This window comes from Macrotis lagotis, chromosome 3 (genome assembly GCF_037893015.1).
Source record: "Macrotis lagotis isolate mMagLag1 chromosome 3, bilby.v1.9.chrom.fasta, whole genome shotgun sequence".
Taxonomy (NCBI): Eukaryota; Metazoa; Chordata; class Mammalia; order Peramelemorphia; family Peramelidae; genus Macrotis; species Macrotis lagotis.
The window spans coordinates 276,228,789-276,252,289 of record NC_133660.1 but is presented as its reverse complement, the minus strand read 5'-3'; the positions used below and the strand labels follow the sequence as shown (position 1 = coordinate 276,252,289).

Sequence of the window (23,501 nt, the reverse complement as noted above, 5' to 3'; positions counted from 1 at the left end):
AACATAATATAATTCTTCTATTTTTTTTATTCAAATCTATTTTTGTTGTTCCTTTGTCTGAGATTATGATTGTTTCCCTTAACTTTAAAATTTCTTTTTCAAAGTTTATCTGGTATATTAGATTTTGTTCCAGCTGCTTATTTTAACCTGCAAATGTTCAGATTTCAAATGTATTTAATTTAAATAACTATTGTGAGATTCTTTTTTCTAATCCATTCTGCTATCTCCTTTTGTTTTATGGATGAACTAATCCCAATGACATTTATGTGATATTAATTATATATTTTCCTCCACCAATTCTCTTATACTTTTTTTCCTTTCTTTGATTCCCACCTATTCTCTTTTTTGTTTGTTTGTTTTTGTAAGGTAATGGGGTCAAGTGATTTGCCCAAAGTTACTTTGCTAGCTATTTATTAAGTGTCTGAGGTCACATTTGAATTCAGGTCCTCCTGATTCCAGGGCTGGTGCCCCCACCCATTGTTTACAGAGAAGAAAAGTGTGATGAGAGAGGAGCATGCATTTTTGGACTTAATTCAATGAATAGCTCTTTTCTTTCTCTTATCTAGACCATTATCACAGATCTTCCTTTCATTATGTTCTTTCATTTTAATTTATTTTTTACATTAGTAAGCATTTCTTTTCTCCTCCCTCCCTCCCCATTTAAAAAGGGAGAACACTAAAAACCTTTGTAATAGTCAAGCAAAACAAATTCCTAAATTGTCCATGTTCAAAGCTGGAAATCCCAAACTGTGCCAGGTCCAGTCCCTGTCTCTCAGGAGATTGTTAGCATGTTTCATCTTGGGCCTTGTGGAATTGTGGTCTTGCCTCAGACTAGTCAAGTTCCTAATTCTTTGAACAGAGTTCCAGAATTTGTCTTCAGTGTTGTTGTTTTGTATAAATTATTCTCCCAGTACTGCTTCCATTACACTGTACTGATTTGTACAAATCTCCCTCCAGCCCCCAACTCTCTAAGGCTGGACTTTTTATGTAAACCTGGGCTGGAAAAGAACTCAGGGAGGTTGGCCAGATCCTTGGATTTCTCCATCATGTCTCACATAGATCGCTTCCTCCATTTTTGTTTCTGGGAAGATATGAGTTGCTTTGCTTCCTCCTCCTGCTCCTGATCTTTGACCATCTCCTTCACTTCAGGATTTGATCCTACTGTTCATCCTCTTCTCCTGGATGGTGTCATAGTACAACTCTTGCTTTTTTCTGCTCCTTTGCAGTCTTTTTTTGCTAACTTTTTTTCCATGACATCCAAACTGTGGTTATCTCCAAACTACCCAGAGGTTTGTTTCTTTCTTTTCTACATATACACTTTCTATCAGGGACCTCATCACTTTGCACCAGCTCAATAATCATTTGGATGCAAATGATTTCCAATTTCTAATTTCTCTGGTCCTGTTTTCTCATCTGAACTTGAGTCACATGTCACAATTATGCATTAGACATTTCCAGTAAGATGTCATGAAAGTCACTGAAAACTTGAAATGTCTAAACAGAACTCATAATTTCCTTCCTAGCTCTTCCCTCTTTCTGTTGAAGTCTTTAAATCATCCAAATTCCTCTCATTTCCATTTTTTACTTGGCTGCCATAGCCAATCGGTTGTCACATCTTATTAGTTTGATCCCTATACTATCTGCCTCCACCTCCACTCAGGCAGCCATTGCCCTAGTTCAGGCCTCCATGTCCTCTTGTCTAGACCATTGCAACGGCCTCCTAACTGGTCACCCTGATTCCAGTCTCTTTTGTCTCCCATCCATCCTCCACACAGGGGCCAAAGTGATATTCCTAAAGTATAGGTCTGACCATGAAACTCCCCTGCTCAGGAAGCCCCATTGCTCTCTCTTATCTTCTGGATAAAATATAAACTTCTCTGACTGACTCTGAAAGCCCCTCACCCTTGATCAGGTTGTTCCCTATGTATAGAATACACACTTTATTCACTTCTGCATCTTGGAACTCTTAGCTCCTTTTAAAACTCCGTTCACCTCCAGTGGGGCCTTCTTAGGCATACATTCTATATTTACTCATGTAACCTACCTTTGACCATGTCTAAAGCACAACCTGCTTGCTGGTCTCCAGGGGTCCCTGGGTCCCTGGGAACTCCGACTAGTCTGAGGCAGGGCTACAGATTTGTGGAGAATTCTGGTTCCTCACTCCCCAGCAAGCAAGTGGTACTGTGGACATGGTCAAAGACAGATCACATTTCTGACCATAATACTGTGACGTCTTGGAAGGCAGGTGTCCTTTCACTTTGATTTTTGGCACCTAACATCTAGAAAAGGCTTTGATGAAGCCTGCTGTTTGATTGTTTGACAGATTAGGCTGTAGAGTCAAATGCTCTTGTTTCTATAGGAAGGGAATAGAGCCCAGAGAAGGGGATGTCATTGTTTTTGGTCACCCAAGTAGTACGTGGCAGAAAGGAATCTGGGTGTAAATCTTCTGAGCCTGGGGCCCATGTTCCCTCTAGCTGGAGCTGTTCAGGAAAGGTGGGCGCTGGACTATCCCAAGGAATGAGGGGCCCCTTCCAATACCTCCTTTCCAAATCTTTCTATCCCTCTCCACCCCCACCTATGCCTCTCTCCCAAATCCCAAGGCCAGGCCACATGATATTCTCTTCCTCCACACTGTATCCCTAGGCCAGTATAGGAGCCCCAGTACCTGGGAGCACATGCATGAACAGAGCTGGGATCCGGGATGCCATGAGGAGAGGCACATTTGTGGCAAGAGAGAGAAGCAGGTAGAGGCCAGAACCAGCCAAGAAGGAGAGGGTCAGGGCTGCCCGAGCCCCCCACTGGTCAGCAAACCTGGGAGGAGACAGAGACATAAGACTTCCCTGTTCAGGAACATCAAGCAAGCCCTCACACCTGTTCCCTAGAGGCTCCCCTAGGAGGTTTAAGGTCTCCTACTCTGACATTTCCAGGGATGTTCTAGGATCACGGGACCATGGAACCTTAGGAGACACCTAATCCAACCCTCTTATCTGACAAAGGCCTAGGACCTAGAAAGTGACCTCTCCAAAGTCTCACATCAAGTGAGCATCAGAGCTAGACCCTCGGCTGACCACAGCAGAAGGAAGGAAACTGGGTCCTGAGAAGGCAGGAAGAGGGAGAAGGAAAGAGTGGGAGGAGGGATCATGGTGGAGAGGGAAAGAAGGGAAAGGGAGAGCTGGGGGGATCAAAATGATGAAAGGGGGAGGGGGAGAGAGGGGGAAGAGGGGAGAGGGAAGGAGAAAAGAAGAAGGGAATGGGAGGTGAGTAGGGAGGAGTAGAAAGGGGAAGGGTAGGAGAGGAGGAGGAAGAGAAGGGGGAGGATAGGAGAGAGAGGAGAAGGAAGGGGAGGAGGGGAGGAATGAAAGGAGGAGGAAGGAGGAAGGGGGAGGAGCGTCCTAACTAGTTCCAGTTGGCTGACTTCTTTCCACCTGTCCTAGACATAACCCTCCCCTCAGGCCCGAACCTAAAGCCCAGGCTCTTCCCCCTAGTAGACAGCAGGGAGACCTCTCAGGGCAGAGTCCAATCCCATCCTTTCACAAGCAGAAATGTAACCCAAGTCACCCATCAAATTCACCTCAACGCTGAGATTAAGAACCAAAGACTTTTGAGTCTAAGTTCAGAGGGCACCCCCTCTTTCCCAGCTCCCCAGTCCTGTGCTTCTGTGCTCTCTCTTCCCAGGGGAGGCAGGCAACAAGGGGCCTCAGAAGTCTTGACTCCCCTATCTCTAGAGGAAGAGTTATATTACCTGCCAAAGATAGGGCCTCCCAGGAGCTGGAGAACCCCAAAGATGGTCTGAAGGTAGCCAAAGCCCACTGAGTCCAGTCCCAGGTTCTTCGCCAGATACTGAAATCCAGAAAACACCCCATGTCTTATTGTTTGTATGGCATCAGGGTATCCTTTCTCTTATCAAACTATTCCAATGACCTCTGAGAAAGACTGAGTAGGAGTCATTCATCCTCTCTGACAAGTAAGGAAACTGAGGCACAGAGATGTGGAGTGATCCCAGGTGGAGGGGAGGGAGAGAGAGAAAGATCGAGAAAAGAAAGGGGGAGGGAAGTACAGAGGGGACAGGAAAGGAGAGGGAGAAGGGGATAGAGAAAAGAGAGAGGAAAGAGAGAGGAAGAGGGGGAAGGAACACCTAGAAAAGCTGAAGATGGCAAACTTGTGGGCAGCCAGGGGAGTGGTCAAGATAGAGGGGGAGATAAAGTAGGCAGAGAGAGGCCTAGTTTGAAGAGCACAGATAAGACCTTAACCTTGGGGGGGAGACAATGGGGGTAATGGCCAGATTGTTCAACCGGATGGAGATGGGAGGGGAGGGGTCCTCTGTGGACTGTCTTGGGGAGGTGGGATGTGGTGTTCTCTGCTGGGAAGGTGGTATCTGAGCTTTAGGAAGAGGAGAAGCCTTGGGGTGGCACTTGTGGAGAGTGGGCGAGGGGACTCTCTCAGGCCGGACTCTGAGGGGCCTTGAGACATGTCCTGGGGGCACCTCAGTAACAGTTTGAGAACTGGAAAAAAGAACAAATGTTGGGGTCACCATAGGATTAAGGCTTGGCAAGATGCCAGTGACAAAGCACAAGGACTTTAAGAGACCATGAAAGTCTAGGACTGAACTGCTTAACCTGAGGCAGTGTGGGAGAGTGGGCAGAGTGATGGACCTGGGGTCCAATGCCAGCTCACACACTGGCACCCTGGGTCACTCAACATCCTTGGAATCAGTTTTTTTCCAAAGTAAAAGCGTAGGACCAGAGGCCTTCAGAGGTTCCACCCATCCCTAAATCTATTATCCTAGAATCTTTGGGCCCAAGGGCCAATATTAGAAGGGGATGAAAGGCCAACGCAGGGCACATAGGCTGGGAGAACAGGGAGGTCACAGGAGGGGTATGACTGGGTATGGGGGCACTGAGTTGGCCAGAAGGCAGAAAGGGTAGAGACTGTGGTCAAGGAGAGGAATTCCTCACTGTGGAACAGTGAGAGGTCATGATCTTCCAAGCCAGCCACCCATGAAAGCTGGGCAGTCCAGATATTTCTCAGAACATCAAAGGTAGACTAATGTCCTGGCAGAAGAGGTGAGGAGGGAGAAGAGGGTGGGGATGAGACCACTGGTATTTTCAGGGGGTCTGAGGAAAGATCAAGCATGGGAAGGGCCTGGTTTCCAAGAATGCAAGGGGCAGGGCAGGTGGGAGCAGATTTGGGTGGTGGTAGTGGGGGGGCAGGGGGAGCATCCTGGCCTCGAGCATCTCCATACCACCAGCCCTGAATGGAGGAAGCCTGGGAAGCCAACATCTGAAGCAGCCCCTGTAGACAAGGGACAAGGCCTCCCTCTGGGAGTGCCCCAGCAGCTTCAGGGAGAGCCAGAAATGAATGTCCTTGGCACAGTCAGTGAGTCAATGAAGAAGCTAAAGTGTTTTTTTTTTAGGTTTTTGCAAGGCAAATGGGGTCAAGTGACTTGCCCAAGGCCACACAGCTAGGTCATTCTTAAGTGTCTGAGACAGGATTTGAACCCAGGTACTCCTGACTCCAGGGCCGGTGCTCTATTCACTACGCCACCTAGACACCCTAAAGTGGTTTTAAAGTCAAGGCCTGTCCATTGGCAGAACCACGGGACCTTCCCTCTGACTTGTGGCTGAAACCGCCTTAGGAGCTGCCTTGGTCTCAGAATGGGGGCTCCGGCCGGCCGAGATGGACCGATGGCTCAGTGCCAGACCAGGATGCAGGTCACACAGCTGCTTTGTCATTCCTTCACTCCCAATCACTCCAAGGCCATCTTTCCAAGAGAGGCCTCTGGGACTTGTCCAAGGTCACTCAGCCAAGCTTCTGCTAGCCCAGAATGAATGGGCCTGGGCCATTTCACTCACTGCTCTGGGGAAAAGTCATGACAGAAGAGCCTCAGACTCTTCCCAGGGACTCTTTCCAGGCCTCCCTCTGGGTCCCGGGCTCTGCCCCAGCTGCTGTCCCTTGAGCTGGGGCATCAGGAGACCTGGGCTGAGAGCCGGCTTGGCACATTGGTCCTGTTCCTTTCACTCTCCAGAACTCGATTGCCCTCTTTATCAAGTGAAAGGGTTGGACTCTGCCATCTCCCAGGACCCTCCCACTCCTGGGGCTCCCAGGCTGAGCCTTTCATTAGATTCAGGGGATCCCTCCAGAAAGTGAGGGTGAAGAGGGGAAGGAGCAGGGGGAGGAGGAGGAAGAGGAGGAAGAGAAGGGGAGGAAAAGGAAGGGAAGGAAGAAGAAAAGGAGGAGGGGAAGGGAGAGGAGCAGAGAGGAAGGGAGGAGAGAGGAGGAGGGGAAGGGAGAGGAAGGAAGAGAAAGGGAGGAGAAGGAGAAGGAGAAGAGAAGGAGAAGAGAAGGAGGGGGAGATGTTTCATCCACAAAGTTCTTTCAGGATCTTTCTCTCCCTTGCAGCTCATAGCAACCTTGAGACGGGGGAGGGCAGCTAGGTGCTGCAGTGGATAGAGCACTGGCCTTGGAGTCAGGAGGACTGGAATTCCAATGGACTCTTATTAGCTGTGTGACCTTGGGCAAGTCACTTTACCCATTGCCTCACACCAGAGCCGTCTCCTGTGGTCCAGATCTATATCTGGCCATTGGTCTCAGGTGGCTCTGCAAGAGAGAGTGAGGCTGGGGACTTAGTGCAGCCCCACCTCAAATCCAATTTATGTTCTTGTCCTGGCATCACCTCCCTGATGTGGTCTTCAGAAATGGAGCACAAACATTAGAGGACAGGCCTCATGATCCCCCATAACAGGTGAAGTTGAGGCCCAGGCAGGGAGTGTGACTTGCCCAAAGTCAATCAGCCAATTTGTGCTTGAGTGACCCAGAGTCCTCTAAGAGGCTCCGCTATTTCTGCACCTGAACAGGATGTGGACAGATAGTCTGCAGTCCACAGAGGCCTTGGGCTGGTCATGGACCTCAGAGACCAGGAGACCATGGTGTGCATTGCCTTCAAAATACAGATGAAGAAATGGAGGCCCAGAGGGGAAGGGGCAGGGTTCTGTCCGCTGTGTCCTTGCTTAGGACTGGCCTCCCTCCCCCCACAACCAGCCCTGGCTGGGCTCCAGCCCTTGCTCAGGGGTGTATGGGAGGGAGCCTGGGCTAGTGCAGAAAGAGCTGCCCTCTGGGAGATCCCTGGGACTGGGACCCCTCACCCCCCCCCCCCCCCCCCCCCCCCCCCCCCCCCCCCGCCAAACAGGACCACTTACCGGCAAAATAGAGAACTGCATGAAGAGGCAGGTGAGCTCCACTGCTGTCAGCAAATAGGTTATCCGGAGGACAAAGTGCCGGCCCGGGTGTCCTGGAGAGCTTGGGGTCTCCTTGTGGAGGCCTCCCTGGGCCTTGCCCCCCTGCTGGAGAGGGGCTCCTGCCCGCATCATGGCCTGGCTGAGGGCCTGGCCTCTGGCCCAGACCCGCAGAAGGTTATCTGGGCAAGGGGAGACAGCAGAGGGGCCGGCTTGGTGGCAGCGGGCCACCTAAGGTGCCAAAGTCCTGTTGACTGTGGGCCACCTGCCTGCAGGGTGCTGGGCTGGGCGGGGACTGAGGCTCCCCAGGGACAGGAGGAAAAGAAAAGGAAGGAGGCTGGAGGTGGGCAGGATGTGTGCGCCAGACCAGGGCAGGAGGCCCCGGGGAGCCAGGACCCTCTGGAGGACTCCTCTGGGTATGGTCACTGGGGTGGGGGTAAGTGGTAGAGGGAGGGATCAAGAGGGTAAAGGTCATCTCCTATCACTGGACAACCAGGCTCCACCTAGACTTTGGGCTGCCACAGTCCAGGGCCCAAGGGTGCCCTTCTCAGATTCACAAAATTAAAGGAAACAAATTCTATTGAAATGCAACTATCAAAATATTAAAAATATAAAATAAATAATCAAAATATAGGGCCATCAACATCTTATCACCCTCAGGCCCTTCCCAAGCCCCCAGCCCCTAGGTCAGAAATTCCCTCTGTCCAGGGAGCAGAGGAAGGGAGCACGGGAGGGGGGTGCCTTCTTTATCTCTGAGGGTGTTGGGGCTGCTCTGCGGGGAGGACTGAGCCTGGTTGGCAATCCCAGAGAACAGTCAGGAGAGAATAGAGATGACTTTTGTCAGGAAGGCAGCCTCAGAGGGTCTCCAAGCAGAGGAGGGAGGAGCCCTTGCTAAAGTCTGGCTTCCTGAGCAGGCAGCTGGGGGCCACCACAATGACAGTGTTGGACCTGGGGTGTGAGTTCAAATCCTGCCTCAGACACTAAGTCTATCCTCTGTGTCATCGATTTTCTCATCTATAAAATGGGCTAACAGCAGCCATATCCCAGGGTTGCTGTGAGGACAAAAGCTCTCTGATAGGAATACCAGGAATCTTGTTCTTATAAATTAAACCTTAATAGTAACATAGGGATCCTATGCTGGCAGAAGGGCAGCATGGGACGTGTGGCCTTGTTATTAGTAAGACTGAGGCCCACTACTGGGGGAAGGGGGGCAGCCAGGGCTTGCTGTGGGCGTCCCCTTGGGCTGGAATTTCCAACCTGCAGGACAGGCAAGAGGAGAGGACCCACACAGGGCCCCAGGCAGGTGTGACCCTTCCTTTCCCTGCTCAGGCTGAGGCCTCCGAGGGCCTTCTGCATCCAGAGGGTTAGACCCTGTCTCTGCGGCCCTCACTGGGCTGAACTGCGACCTGCTTGTAAGGACGGATCCAAGAGAAGAAGGGTGGGCTCACTGCCCTCCACTAATCAGTCATCATGCCTGAAACCCCACCCTTCTATCCCAGGAGCGCCCCCAACAAAGTGTCAGCTCCCCTCCGCTCCAATACCTCCAGCAAGGCGGGGCTCACTACCTCCTGAGGAAACCTGCTCCATTTTGGAACGCTCTTCCCAGAGGGAAGCCCAAAGTTGCTTCTCTGCTCCAATTCCCCGTTCTCTGGGACAGTTCTCCTGTGCCCCCTTCTCCAGGCTACCTTTTCAGTTCCCTTGCCTGGCCGTGAGCTCCCAGGGCCCTTTCCCATGCTGTCACCCTCATCTCCAGTCACTCAACATCCCTCTGCCCTGGGCTGCCCAGGACCGAGCACGAGGGGGTTAACCCAGTGCAGAGAAGCCCAGGTGGGTCATATCCCTCAGGAGGTCTGGGCAGTCTGGCCCACCCTGCAGCTGGAACCTGCATTTGGGTGAATTCCTTTGGGCTGACATGAAGATAGAACTTTGTGTCCTGGGAGGGACCTTTGGGAATATCCAGTCCAATCCCCTAATTTTACAGACAAGGAAACTGAGGCACAGAGAAGGGAGATATCTTCTCTAAGCTCCCACAGGCGATAAAGGGAGTTTGAACCCACATCACCGGCAACACTCTGCACATTTCTTCCCTAGTCAGAGAGAGGGTCAGACCTTGACGGGACTGGGGAGGGCCTCATGGATCCCCTGCTCCAATCTCCTCCTCAGCTTACCTGAGACAATCACCCTTGCCTGCCCCACCTCTGCTCCTTCTGGAGCTGCCTTTGTTCATACGCAGCCAAGGAAATGTGACCTGCTGGGAACAGTCCAGTCCCTTGGCTGCTGGGATCTGGGAACCCTGGTGGGCCCCGGAGAGGTCAATAGGGTGGTGGGGGATGGGCTGAGAAGAAAGGGGCAAGGAACCACTCATTGAGTAAGCCCCGGTGAGGTGCTAAGCGCTGATCTGTATGTTTCATAGATACTATCTTGTTTGAAACCCTTTCCCTTCTCATGCACCCTGCTAAGAGCCACGATTTCCATCCTCATAGCAACCCTGAGAGGAAGGCTGTGTCCACATTATGACAGGGTTGGAAACTGAGGCTCAGGGTGGGGCTCACTTAGCAAAAGGAGGATGCATGAAGGAAAGGTCTCCCAGTTGGACATCACAATTCATACACTATCTGGAAGTTCAGACCAGGTAGGGGGGCCCTGGGGTGACCCTGGCTTGAGGAACCCTTCCAAATGACCCTTTTCGGGTTAACCCTAAAGCCCCAAATAGGCATCAATTGTTGTTGTTGTTACTAATATTACAGGGTATCTCAGGGTCTTGGCTCTTGAGGTAGAGGGGAACTCAGAGGCCACCTCATCCAACCACCTCATTTACAGAGGGGGGAAACTGAGACGCAGCAGTGCCACAAAACGCCAAAGCTGAGATTTGAACTGTGCTCCTCTGACTCAAGAGGCAGCATTTGTTCCCCCAAGCCATGTGAGACCCAATGGAGCATTAGCAGCCTTCCTTCTCCCCCAAACTGGGGCCTAATGTCCCGATCCAGGCCTCCTGGGGCGCTTCCCCAGTGTCAGCAGAACCCTCCAAGCCTCTAAAGGGAAGTAGGAGAGGGAAACTGAAAGAAGCTAGGGAAAGGAAGGTGGAGCCAACCGGGGCCAGCCTGCCACAGACAGTCTCTACACACCTGGGCCAGGGTCCGGGGTCCCCCGTCAGCTGCCCCCTGGCTGGCTTGCTCACTTGTGACAGGAGGGACCACTCCAGGATGGCCCTGAGTCGTCAGGGCAGGAAGCCACAGCTCCTTCCTGGGGCTTTGTTTCTGCTGGCACTGAACACGTGGGCTGGTAACTTCCTGAATCTGGGGGGGCGGGGGGAGATCTGGTAAAGCAACTCCAGCCCTTGGGCCCCGTGACTCACTTGGGCCTGGGGAGAAGCTCCTGAGCCCAGATGGGACCGGCCAAGACTTTAGAGATGACACATTCGGGACGTCCCTCAGAGGCCAGGTGTTGCCCCTGAAATGCCTTGCCATCGGGGCCATCCCAGCCACAGGCAAATCAGCACCAGCCCCAGACTGGGATCAGAGGGACCTTGACCACGCTGACCAAGCCCTAGCTATTCTTGGCAAGGTTCATTCGATTCCATTCAACTCCAAGATATTTCTAGAGAGGATGTTTACTCTGTATGTGGCATTGTGCCAAAGGATGGGTATGCAGAGAAAGAAATGAAACAGCCTCCCCTTGCCCCAGTGAATGTCCTCATGTGGGGGTTAGCCCCCAGCAGCACATCAGCCCCGGGAGGCATTTACTAAGGACTCACTGAGTTGGATTGAAATGGCTTGGGAATCAGTTCTTATCGTTTCCTTTTGATGGTCCTCTTAGGGCCAGCACGCATCTCTTGGAACAGTCAACACACTACGCGTCTATCAGATTCGAGGCCCTGCCGTACCGCGTGAGGAGTCAGTTCTGGGGCCTTAGTTTTGAAAAGCCCTGGCCAAACTGGGCTGCTTTAGGTAGAAGGCGACTAGCATAGCTTTCGGGTCTCATCCCTGACTCTTGTGGGACACTGGGATGGTATTTTACAGTGATCCATTCAGTCCCTAGTCCTCTTTAAAAACAACATTTTATTTATCTTTTTAAACATTCTTTTCAGATTTTGAGTTTCTAAATTCTCTCCCTCCTTCCCACCCTCTCCCTCATCCACTGAGAAGGCAAGCACTAGGCTGTCAATTATACATGTGAAACTGTGTAAAACATATTTCCATAGTAGTCACCCCCATCAAGAAAATAAGAAAATTATTTCAATTTACAATATTTATCTGTTCTCTCTCTCTCTCTCTCTCTCTCTCTCTCTCTCTCTCTCTCTGTCTCTGGCTCTCTCTCTCTCTCTCTCTCTCTCTCTCTCTCTCTCTCTCAATGGACAAGACAGCATTTCTTCATCGAGAGTCCTTTGAAGTTGTCTTGAAACATCGAATTGCTCAGAGCAGCCAAATCTTTCCCCGTTGATCACCTTTGCAATATACGGATACTATGCACAATGATCTCTGGGTTCTTCTTACTTTGCTTCATAAAGGTCATATATTTCTGAAACAGCCCCTCTCATCATTGCTCACAATCATATTCCCACACAATCACATGCTACAGCTTGTTCAGCCATTCCCCAACTGATGAGCATTCCCCTCAATTTCTAAGTTTTTGCCACCACAGAAAGAGTTGCTAGAAATATTTTTGTACCTGTGGATCTTTTTCTACTTTATTTGATTTCTTTGGGATGTAGACCTGGTAGTGATATTGCTGGATCAAAGAGTATTCACAGTGTCAGAGCCCTTTAGGCATAGTTCCAAATTGTTCACCATGGTTGGAGAATGGTTGGATCAGCTCACTACTCCACCAACAATACATTAATTTTCCTTCAATGTTCCTATTTTCCCTTATCCACTCTAGCATTTGTCGTTTTTGATAGATGTAAAGTGATACCTCAGTTGTTTTAATTTTCACTTCTTTAATCAACAATGATTTAAAGCATTTTTTTATGACTGTTGATAGCTTTGATTTCTTCTTTTGAAAACTGTTCATATCCTGTAGTCATTTGCCAATTGGGGAATAGCTTTTAGAAATCTGACTTAGGTCCATACTAAAACTCTATTTGAGAAATGAGGCCTCAGAGAAACTTGTAATTGTTTTTGGATATTGCTTCAATGTCTGTGGTACCTTTTAGCAAAAAAATAGTTTTGATGATTATCTCTTTTGATTAGATTTATTTATGGTTTTGTTTGGTCTGAGATCACGATTCCTAACCCTACACTGCCAACCCTCCTGAGCTGTGTTTTGATCTTCCCCGTCACCACAGTCATTTTCTATGTATTTGGGTTTTGTTTGTTAATTTTTTCTTGATGTTTAACTTTATGCTCTCTTCAACCAAGACATAATACAGCTCCAGCTAGTTGCTTCCATTTTATGGGTAAATTCATGGCATTCACATTCACAATTATGATTACTCTGTGTATTACACTTCCTCCTATTATTCATTCATCCTATTATTTCCCTGTTTTTCTTTCTATCCCCTTTCACCCTATCACTTTTTAAAAGTGTTTTGCTTCTGATCACCACCTCCCCTAATCTGCCCTCTATCAGTTCTCTACCACTCTTCTCTCATTTTATTTTATTTTATTTTATTTTATTTTATTTTATTTTATATTTCATTTTATATTTTATGTTATTTTATTTTATTTTATGTTATTTTATTTTATTTAGGTTTTTTACAAGGCAATGGGGTTAAGTGGCCTGCCCAAGACCACACAGCTAGGTAATTATGAAGTGTCTGAGACTGGATTTGAACTCAGGTATTACTGACTCCAGGGCTGGTGCTCTAAGCACTGTACCACCTAGCTGCCCCTATTCTCTCCCTTTATAAGACAGATTCCCTCTAGAGTAAGATTTCTATACCCAACTGAGTGTGTATGTTATTTGCTCATTGAGCCTATTCTAATGACAGTGAGGTCCAAGTGTTGCCCACCATCCTTCACTCTTCCTTTCACTGTAAATGTGCTTTCATGCCTCTTTCACACCATTCTACCTCCTCTTCCTCCTTTCTCCCAGTGCATCCTTTTTTTTTTTTTTTTTTTTTTTTAGATTTTTGCAAGGCAAATGGGATTAAGTGGCTTGCCCAAGGCCACACAGCTAGGTAATTATTAAGTGTCTGAGACCGGATTTGAACCCAGGTACTCCTGACTCCAGGGCTAGTGCTCTATCCACTGAACCACCTAGCCGCTCCTATTTTTTATTTTTCCATGAGCTTTTGCACATGTTTTTCCATTTGATCAGTTTTGCTTTTTAATGAGTTCTTCACTTCAGTGGATTTTTGTGCCTCTGTTATCATTTGGCCTATTCTGTTTTTTAAGGTATTATTGTCTTCAGTATTCTTTTGTGCCTCCCTTACCAAGCTGTTGACTTTTTTCATGATTTTCTTGCATTGCTCTCACACCTTTTCCAAATTTTTCTCTTATTTTTCTTATTTGATTTTGAAACTCCTTTTTGAGCTCTTTCAGGATTTTTTTTTGAGGGGAGGGGAGGCTTAGGCCAATCCACATTTTTCTCTGAGGCTGTACATGTAGCAGTTTTGATTTTATTGTCTTCTTCTGAGTTGCATTTTGATCTTCCCTGTTATAAAGTAATTTTCTATATATATGTGTTTTTTGCTTTTGTTTGCTAATTTTTTTTCTTGACTTTTAACTTTATGTTAAAGATGAACTCTGCTCCCAGATTCGAGGAGTCCCTGTCCCATGTTTAATGTTTTTCATGCTTCTATTTTCAGAGCTAGTTATGGAGGTCTGTAAGTTTTCACTTTTTACAAGGTGGTATGATATAAGACAAGGTGTGATTACTGCTCTCCTGATCTGTTCTCTGCTGTGAGTGATCACAAGCACTCTTTTCTGTTCTGGAATATGACCAGAATTCTTGCTCCTACTAATGCTTCTCCTCACTCTGAGACTTTGACCCAGAAATGTGCATGGGTTACACAATAGAGTCCTGCTCCTGGTGCCAGCAATGAGTAATCCCCTGACCTTTTGCCGCAGTCACTCCCAGGGCTTGCTGCTAGCTTGCCAGGGAGTAATCCAGTGAGACAGACCTTTCCTGCTGATCATCTAAGTTGTCTGGAGCTGGAAAATTGCTTCACCTTATTCTTTTGTGGATCCTGCCATTCTAGAATTCATTTTGAGGCATTATTTTAGCATTGATTGGAAGGGAATTGGGGAGAGCTGAGTCATTCCCGGCCTTTACTCTGCCATCTTGCCTCTAGACCTCCTGCCTCCAGTTCTCTTGAATCCTAAGGGAGGGGACCCTTCCTTGGGCAGAGAGACTGCCACCATGATGAACACCACTGGCTGCCCACCCCACCAGTCAGATCATCCAATACAGTTCCTATAGAGATAATAGTTCTTATTAGGTGGCTTCAGAACTAACTGAAAGATGGACCCCAAAAGCAGCCATTAACAGATCAGAAACATCTTGGAAGAAAGTCTCCAGTGGAGTCTGCCAGGAATTTGAGCTTGGCCCTTTAATGAGGTCTGCTCTTTAAATAATGAGGAAGATTAGAAGTTGGAAGGGAGCCAACAAGTTGCATGATAGAGTCAACATACAAAAATCTCTCAGCAGGCTAGATATTGGGCTGGATTTAAGAAGATGAAATTAAATCGGAATAAATGAAGTCTTATCCTTGTGTAACTGTGAATACCCTGATCCCAAAGCCTGAAGGCTAAGCATGCTACATTTAACCCCTCCCCCCAGGTTCTCTGGTACCTTTAAGGGGATCTGATCTATCTTCTGCTGACTCCACTCCTCAACCAATGCCAGGAATTCCCTGCACCCCAGTTCCATTTAACTACTTTTCAGTCAAATTGGCTTTTACCAGAGGAATATTTATTTCAAAGGCATGTTATGAATAAAGAATCAGTCAACTCCCCCTCAGCACATGGGGTAGGGGGGAATCCCTTTTTTTCCCACCCCTGCATACTTCAGCCTCTGGGGAAGGAAGCAGATTAAATTCAAAGCTTAACTTAAGTCTTATTTAGCATGTTCTCACCTGACTACCAGGGCAAAGCCCATCCCACCACATTCTGGGTTTTCAGGACTTCCCCGCTAGGCTGATAGGAACACTTGACCTGGAAGCCTGCTTCCAAGACTGTCATTGCTCTGATCCTGGCCTGTGCCTAGGACCCAAAAGGAAGTACTGACCAAATAGATGAAGATAAAACCCCAAGCTCATTTTTGGGGTCCCCAGGCCTAAAAGAGGTGGTGGTGGTGGTGGTGGTGGAGATAGTCCATGTCTTTTCAGCCATCTGCAGGCAAACCAAACCTGCATCTTCTCTGGACCTAGTTCAAATGTCCCAGTTTGCCATTTTAAAGACACTGCCTGTTTGCTGTGTGGCCAGTGGGAACAAGCTGTTCCCAAACATAGTAGGGGAGCATAGTCCCTTTTTCTCTTCTCTTTTTTAAAGTTTATTTAGTATTTTCCCCCCAGATACATGTAAAATAATTTTTAACATTCATTTTTTAAAACATTGAATTTCAAATTCTCTCCCCCCCTTCTTTCTTCTCCTCACTCCTTTCATTAAGAAGGCAAATAATTCATTACAAGTTACACATATAAAGTCATGAAAAACATTTCCATAATAGTTATCTTGTGAAAGAAAATTTAGGCAAAAAAAAATCCCCAAGAAAATAAAATGTAAAAAGTGTACTTCGGTCTGTTTTCAGCAACCGTCAAGTTCTTTCTCTGCGGATGTGAGCTGTGTCTTTGCCTAGAGGCAGGTCCTTGGTGTTTCCCATGTGGACGCCTTCTTGTTAAATGAACCTTCCCAAATTCCAATTCCTATGGATTTAAAGGCCCAACTCCCAAATACAGAATGGAAGCCCATAGGGCTAGAACATGGGCTGAACTGAGTGATACTGAGCTTCCTGGAAATGGGAGTGAATGTCCCCTTGCCTCCTTTCCAGGCCAGGGGACTGATCATTCATTCCAGTCCCCAGGGTTTAGGGAGGGTACTGATCAGCTAAAGAGCTTCATGAGGTGAAGGGCCTGGACACTGGGCCAAGGGAGACCATGTGGCAGACACTCTCTGAGGAGACTGGGGGAGGAAGGGAAGGAGGGAGACCTAAGAGCTGTCCTTCAAGGGTCATTGAGTTAAAGAGGGATTAGTTTTATTCTGTTTAGCCTGAGAAGGAAGAAGGAAGCATGGGGCAAAGGCAGAAGCCCTAGTCATTGGGGCTTCCTTGGGAGATGTTGGAGGCTTCAGACCAGGCCGGATGTTCACTGGTGGGAATTTTAGTCAGCACTTCTGGACCCAAGGCCTCTGCCTCTCTTTCCAACCTGGATGTTGTGATTCCTTGACCCAGTTGGTACCTTACATAAGGTGTTTTTCATCCATTGAGAGGATTTAATGTATTCATAGGCAAGCAAATATAAGATAAAGGTGATCACACCCAGAGGGGCTCGGGAAGGCTTCATGGAGAAATGACACCCAATCTTTGGTGAAAGAAAATTCTGAGAGGAGGAGATGATAATGGGACAGACGATCTCTGTCTGTGGGTCCTGAAGGACTTTGTTCCACAAACCCTTTTAACAATGACAAAATGTTATGAATCCTCAGGGCACTTGAATCTACTATTTATAATATTCTGTTAGATTCGTTCATTAAGTTCTCACATAAGTGATGATATTTGCCCTCCAAAACTCCAGATGCAAGTTTATATTTTATCATTAGAAAATTAAAAAATTCTGCCTGTCGCTGTGGGAACTAAATATAAAATTATAAAATAATTATGAATATTCTATGTGGGACACTATAAGGATTTTAGCAAGACCTCATACTAAACTGCTCTGCATGACTCTATTAAGTTTATTCTCATAGATCTTGTGGGAGAGAAAGAACATTTCAAATGAATTAAGTTACAACTATTGAGCTTAGCATAGTATAGCATTTATTTAGGAGTGAATTTTGATTTTGGACTATTTAGGTAGTTGTTAGTCTTGGATGGCATTCGGAAAAAAGGGTATTTATCAAGATACATTAAGATTCCTTGTTGAGGGGTGGCTAGGTGGTGCAGTGGATAGAGCACCAGCCCTGGAGTCAGGAGGACCTGAGTTCAGATGTGGCCTCAGCCACTTAATAATTAACTAGCTGTATGACCTTGGGCAAGTCACTTAACCCCATTGCCTTGCCAAAAAAAATAAATAAAACCTTAAAAATAAAGATTCCTTATTGGGAGGGAAGCCTGGAAGGTACATTTTGCTCTAAAATAAGGAATAATCACTGATCTAGGTTCACAGATGTAGAATTGGAAGGTACCTTTGAAGTCCTTGGATCCAGCCCCTCATTTTACAGATGAAGAAACTGAGGTACAAAGAGGTAGTAAGTGGCAGATCCAGGATCTAGTATATGACCTCCCATTGCAGATTCAGTCTTCTTTCCCCAGAGACCCTCTGCTTTCCCCAAAAGAACAGAGCCCAAGCAAGGCAGAAGCAGAATCTGCAGAACTCTAGGCTTGGCCATAGTGCCTCTCGTCCCACCTGTTCTCGTCTTGTTATCTCATTTATTTCCACAGTACTTCCCTGTGAAGTACTATCCTTATTTCACAGATGAAGAGACTGAGACTCAGTAGGTTTGACCAACCTTGCCAAAGTGCCCCAACTAGTGTCAGAAGTAGGATATGAATACAAGGCTCCTAATGCCAAGTCCAATGTCCTGGTTACTCCTCCCTGATTCTGTAACCAACCAATCCTAAATGAGGTAGAATGGGGGGACTAGTTTTCTCTATACTTCTCAGGCAACTGTGTGACTTCAATGATTTGTCCTATCATAGTCAGGAATCTGGGCTGGCATTTCCCTGACTAGACAAAGAAAGTGAGGAGAGTATTGCCATTCTTACATCCGTTTAAGCCACCCTTGAACACTAAATTTGGCCTCCAATAATTTGGGCCCTTTTTTCTTTTATCGGTTATAGTTTTATGGATGCCCTGATTGGGTTCCTATGTGATTCTTTTTGGGTCGCTCCCCGAATATTTATTTTATTTTGTGTTATTACAAATTGGATTTCTTTTAAATTTAATTTAATTTTAAATTTATTAATTTAATTTTAATTAATTTAGTTTTAATTTAATTTTAATTTACTTTTAATTTATTTAATTTAAATTTATTTATTTAATTTAAATTTAATTTAATTTTATTTATTAAATGACTTGCCCAAAGATACACAGCTAGGTAATTATTAAGTGTTTGAGGTTGGATTTGAACTCAGGTCCCCCTGACTCCAGAGCTGGCACTCTATCTACTGCACCATCTAGCGGCCCCCAAATTGGATTTCTTTTTGATGGTTTTTCTTATGTAATTTGTAACCCGTGTAAGCTCCGAGGCACTGGCTGATAAACTAGGTCTGTCAGTCAAACTAAGCCACATTTTCCCCCCAAGTTCTAGAGGTTCCCCTAGGAGTCAGAGGTGATTCTCTCCTGCCATGCATTGAACCCCTGCAGCTTGGTTCCTCCAAGACTGGCAAGGGAGAATCACTTTCATCAGTCAGCTTTTAGGGGTATTTACAAAAAGAAGTTATGATCAGTTGGTATCCAAAAGTCCAAAGGTGTATATGCCCTTTGCCACAAGGACTTACGGAGTCAAGGGGGAAAGATCCCCAAGTTTAAGGAATACATGTGACAAAGAGGTAACGCCCTCTTCCTGGATGCTGAAAGTTCTCTCCCTATTTATGGTGAGTTGAAAGGTTTCCTTGAATATAGTGCAATGTCTTTGTTGGGCTCTTTAGAGAGCCATGGGCCCAGTTCGTCCTTGGCTCCAGATGGTACAGACATTGCTCTGCAGAGCCAGGGATGCTGCTTAGGGACCAATGGGAAGATGGGAAATTCAGCACCTCCAGACACTCTGAAGTGGGCAGTCCTCCTTTCCTGAACGGGAGGAGGCAGGGAGGAGCCCTTCCGAGGCTACAAGTTTGGGTTTCTGGGAAAACTCCCCGTTCTAGCAACTTGAGGCTACCCCCCCCCCCCAGACTATTGGAACATATCTCTTGTCTATAGCCAATGCTTTCCCAGTCGATCCAGTGTCTTTGGATGGACTCCATGGATTGAGATATGCTTTCAGCTAGTTCAGGAATCAGGTTAAAATTAGACATTACACATTTAATCCACATTTACAGCACAGAAATATCACTAGAGGTCATAGATCTGGGAGAGCTAAGTGGCGCAGTGGATAGAGCATTGGCCTTGGAGTCAGGACCTGAGTTCAGGTCTGACCTCAGACACTTAATAATTACCTAGGGCAAGTCACTTAACCCCATTGCCTTGCAAAAACAAAACACAACAACAGCAACAAAACACAAACAAAAAACACCTCAGAAGTCATAGATCCCAAGACAAAAAGGAAACATTCCTGGTCCTTAAGGAGCTTCCAGTCTCCTCGAAAGGAAGAAGAGGAGGTTTATGGGAGTATTCTGGTTTGAAAAGAAAACCCCAAAGAGTCACAAGCGGGGGACTCAACTGAAACAATGGAACAAAGGAACAACTGAACAATCGCAACTGCAAATCTGATGAGGTCCTGCTTGGTCAGGCTAGATATGGTTTAGATTATTAGCATGCTCTATTAGCCTCTATTTTCTGTCACTTTTGTATTTCCCTCCCATTTTTGAGGCAGTGTGGAGGCAGAGTACTAGCTAGACCTGGACCTGGAGTCAGGCTGACCAGGGCCAGGCGGAGCAAGGTTCAAATTCAGTCCCTGACACATATAGCTGGGTGATCTTGGGAAGCCTCATAAATCTTTGTACCTTCCCCATGGATCATCCACCTTCTCTATGCCACTTGCTCCCTATCCATCAGCAAAAGTGGTCTGCAGTTTTTCTTTATTCATATTCTCCTTGCCAGGCTTTGAGATTACTATCACGCATGTCTCTCAAGAGTTACTGGGCAACGAGCCATATTCCTCTATGTTGATCTCTATTCTATGTAACAATGAGAAGATTTATTTGTTCTTGGAAAATCTGAAAGCATTTCTCTGAAACCATATGGGCCAGGTTTGGGGCTTGTTTGTTTATTTTGGGCTGCATAATTCTCTCCTGCCATGGCTTATGGCTTCCTTTAGGATTGGCCTATTTAAGTTATTAAAGTGGGTTTAGCTCATTGTTTGAAGATAATCATCTTTGTGCTTTCATGTCTCCCATTTGCTAGGCGCTGTGTGTGCGTGTGTGTGTCCAAGTATGTGTTTCTCACATAAGGTTCCCGACTTTTGGTGCGCTGATTGCCATCTCTCCTCTCTCACTGGAAATTTTGCTCATTAGACTTTTGTGTATACAATTCAATAATAATTTGTTAACTTTACTGGACTTCAGGAAGCCAACTCCTAGTCTCTTTGACTGGATTTCTTTTTGCAAGGCAATGGGGTTCAGTGGCTTGCCCAAGGCCACACAGCCAGGTCATTATGAAGTGTCTGAGGCCGGATTTGAACCCAGGTGCTCCTGACTCCAGGGCCGGTGCTTTATCCACTACGTCACCTAGCCGCCCCTCTTTGATTGGATTTTGACCCACTTAGCATACATATGCCTCAATGAATTACAGTTGGATGATAAATACAAATGTAGGAGAAATGTAAAAGGAATCATGTGATTAGCCTAGTTGGGGAAAGACAATGACTCTCCCATACATACACATCATCCCTCACCCCTGTCATTGAATAAATAGGAGGAATTACCAAGGACAAGGTAGACGTACCCAACTGCAAAATTACAAAAAGTTAACATTAATCTACACCAAAATATGTACAATCCAAAGAAAAAGGAAAAAAAAAAAAGAAGAGATTGGGGAAATTTTCTGCCCAATCTGCTATTGGCCTTGGAGTCAAGAAGATTGAAGCTCAGGTCTTGCCTTTGCCAAATCTGGGCTCTGGGGCCCTGAAAATCATGTCCCTTCTCCCTACACTGATCATTCTCTCTCCAAGATGGAGCTACAAAGAAGGCAGAGAAGAAATTTCCTCATCCAGAAACCTCCATTCCAATAAAATCACAGATCCAGGTCTTGTCCTTATCCCTGTGTTAAATAAAAATATGAGACCTAAAGTGCAATAGGCAATTCACACATATGTATTTTTTAAAAAATCTCAAATAATTCAGGGAAGCCTGGAGGGATTTGCATGAACTGATGCTGAGTGAGATGAGCAGAACCAGAAAAATACTGTACACCCTAACAGCAGCATGGGGGTGATGATCAACCCGGATGGACTCACTCATTCCATCAGGGCAACAACCAGGGACAATTTGGGTCTGTCTGCAATGGAGAATCCCATCTGTATCCAGAGAAAGAACTGTGGAGTTGGAACAAAGACCAAGGACTATTACCTTCTATTTAGGAAAAGAAAACCTGCTCTCTTATTGTCTGATCTTGCTATCTCTTAGACTTTATGTTTCTTCCTTAAGGATCTGATTTCTCTCTCATCACACTCAATTTGGATCAATGTAGGCCATGGAAGCAATGGAAAGGCTGACATTGGGGAAAATTGTAAAACTCAAAATAAATAAAATCTTTAAAAAACCTCAAATATCTATAGTTTATGGCAATAAAGTGCTTTACAAATATTATTTTAATTGATCCTCACAATAGCCCGGGGGGGTAGATGCTATTATTATAGAAGTTAAGTGACTTGTCCAGGGTCACACAGTTAATAAGAGTCCTTGGATCCAGGCCTTCGGACTTCAAGGCAATTACTGTATAAACTGAGCTATCTAGCTCTAAATAACTGAAGTTGTTGTTCAGTTCTGACGTTTTGGGATCCCATTTGGGATTTTCTTGACAGATACTGAGCAGTTTGCCATTTCCTTCTCTAGAGCACTTTACAGATAAAGAAACTGAGTCAACCAGGATTAAATGACTCATCTAGGGTCACACAACTAGGAAGTATATGAGGCCAGATTTGAATTCAGATTTTCCTGACTCCAAGCCTGGTATTCTATCCACTACCCCACCTAGCTGCCCAGCTAATACTTAGAGATTTACTAATTAAACTAACTCTGAGGTGGAACCTCATAGGCATCTGGCAAAAATGACAGAATAGGAAAATAGCAAGTCATGAATAAGTCCAGTCATTTTTGGAACGAGATTTGGAACTATGCCCCAGAAGTTACTAAATTTTGAATATTCTTTGACCTAGCTGGACCCCTCCTAGGCTAATGGGGAGTGGGGTGAAGGGGAAGGGAAAGGCCCTCAATTAGGCCTAAACTCTATAGAGAGCAAGAGGAAAAGGATCCACGTCTACTGGAATATTTGTTTCAGCTTTTTTCATAGCAGCTAAAACTTGGGAGTTTAAGGGGCTATCCTCTCAGGGAATGAATGGATCAACAAAATGTGAGCTACAAATGTCATAGAATATCATTGTGCTAAGAAATGAAAAAATGGAGAGTTTCAATGCAAACTGGGAATATCTCTTTGCGTTTGATATAGCAAAACTAGGAGAACAATCGATAAAATGACAAAGAAAAACACTTTGAAAAACCACTTTCTAGAGAAAAATAATCTGGACAAATTTTCGAACTCTAATCAATGATGAGACATGGCCCGCCTTCTGCCAAAGAGGTGAGCCAGAATTGAAATCTGCCCTTATATGGGCAATGTGTTTGTAGGGGGAGGCAGTAAGAGGGTCAGATTAGAAATGCATCTAAAATAAAATACATCTATTTGAAAACAAAGTAAACTGTTAAAAAATTTACAAAAGTACTCTTGGGGGCTGGCACAGTGGATAGAGCACTGGCCCTGGAGTTCAAATCCAGCCTCAGACACTTAATACTTACCTAGCTGTATGACCTTGGGCAAGTCACTTCACCACATTGCCTTGCAAAAACAAAAATGAAAAAAAATCATTCTTTTTTTTTTAAAGGTTTTTGCAAGGCAAATGGGGTGAAGTGGCTTGCCCAAGGCCACACAGCTAGGTAATTATTAAGTGTCTGAGACTGGATTTGAACCCAGGTATTCCTGACTCCAAGGCCAGTGCTTTATCCACTACGCCACCTAGCCACCCCGAAAAAATTCTCGATCACATCCCGGTCAAAGGATATGAATGGATAATTTTCTAAAGAAGAAACAGTGTTAATAATTACTTGAAAAGAGCTCAACCTCACTAATAATCAAATTGGGGGAAATCAAAATAGAATGAAAGTACCACTTTACACTAGAGGAGAGGGCCAACCACTCTAGTGTCTTTGCCAAGAAAACCCCAAATAAGATCACCAAGAGTCGAACCCAGCCTTCCTGTGTGACCCTGGGCAAATCACTTCACTTTGCCTCAACTTCCT

General features: G+C 46.0%; 1 protein-coding gene across 1 annotated transcript in view; it reads right to left on the bottom strand.

Annotated features, from left to right (window-relative positions):
- The window catches only part of SLC67A1 (solute carrier family 67 member 1), a 75,123-nt gene extending 64,409 nt beyond the window's left edge, over nucleotides 1-10,714 (bottom strand). Inside the window, exons 1-4 of the mRNA XM_074230812.1 lie at nucleotides 10,588-10,714; nucleotides 7,197-7,414; nucleotides 3,743-3,840; nucleotides 2,666-2,811 (exon numbers count right to left, since the gene is read on the bottom strand). Coding sequence (XP_074086913.1) covers nucleotides 2,666-2,811; nucleotides 3,743-3,840; nucleotides 7,197-7,414; nucleotides 10,588-10,708 — 583 coding nt within the window. The 5' untranslated portion in view covers nucleotides 10,709-10,714. The remainder of the gene's footprint in view (nucleotides 1-2,665; nucleotides 2,812-3,742; nucleotides 3,841-7,196; nucleotides 7,415-10,587) is intronic.
- Nucleotides 10,715-23,501: the final 12,787 nt, after the last annotated feature.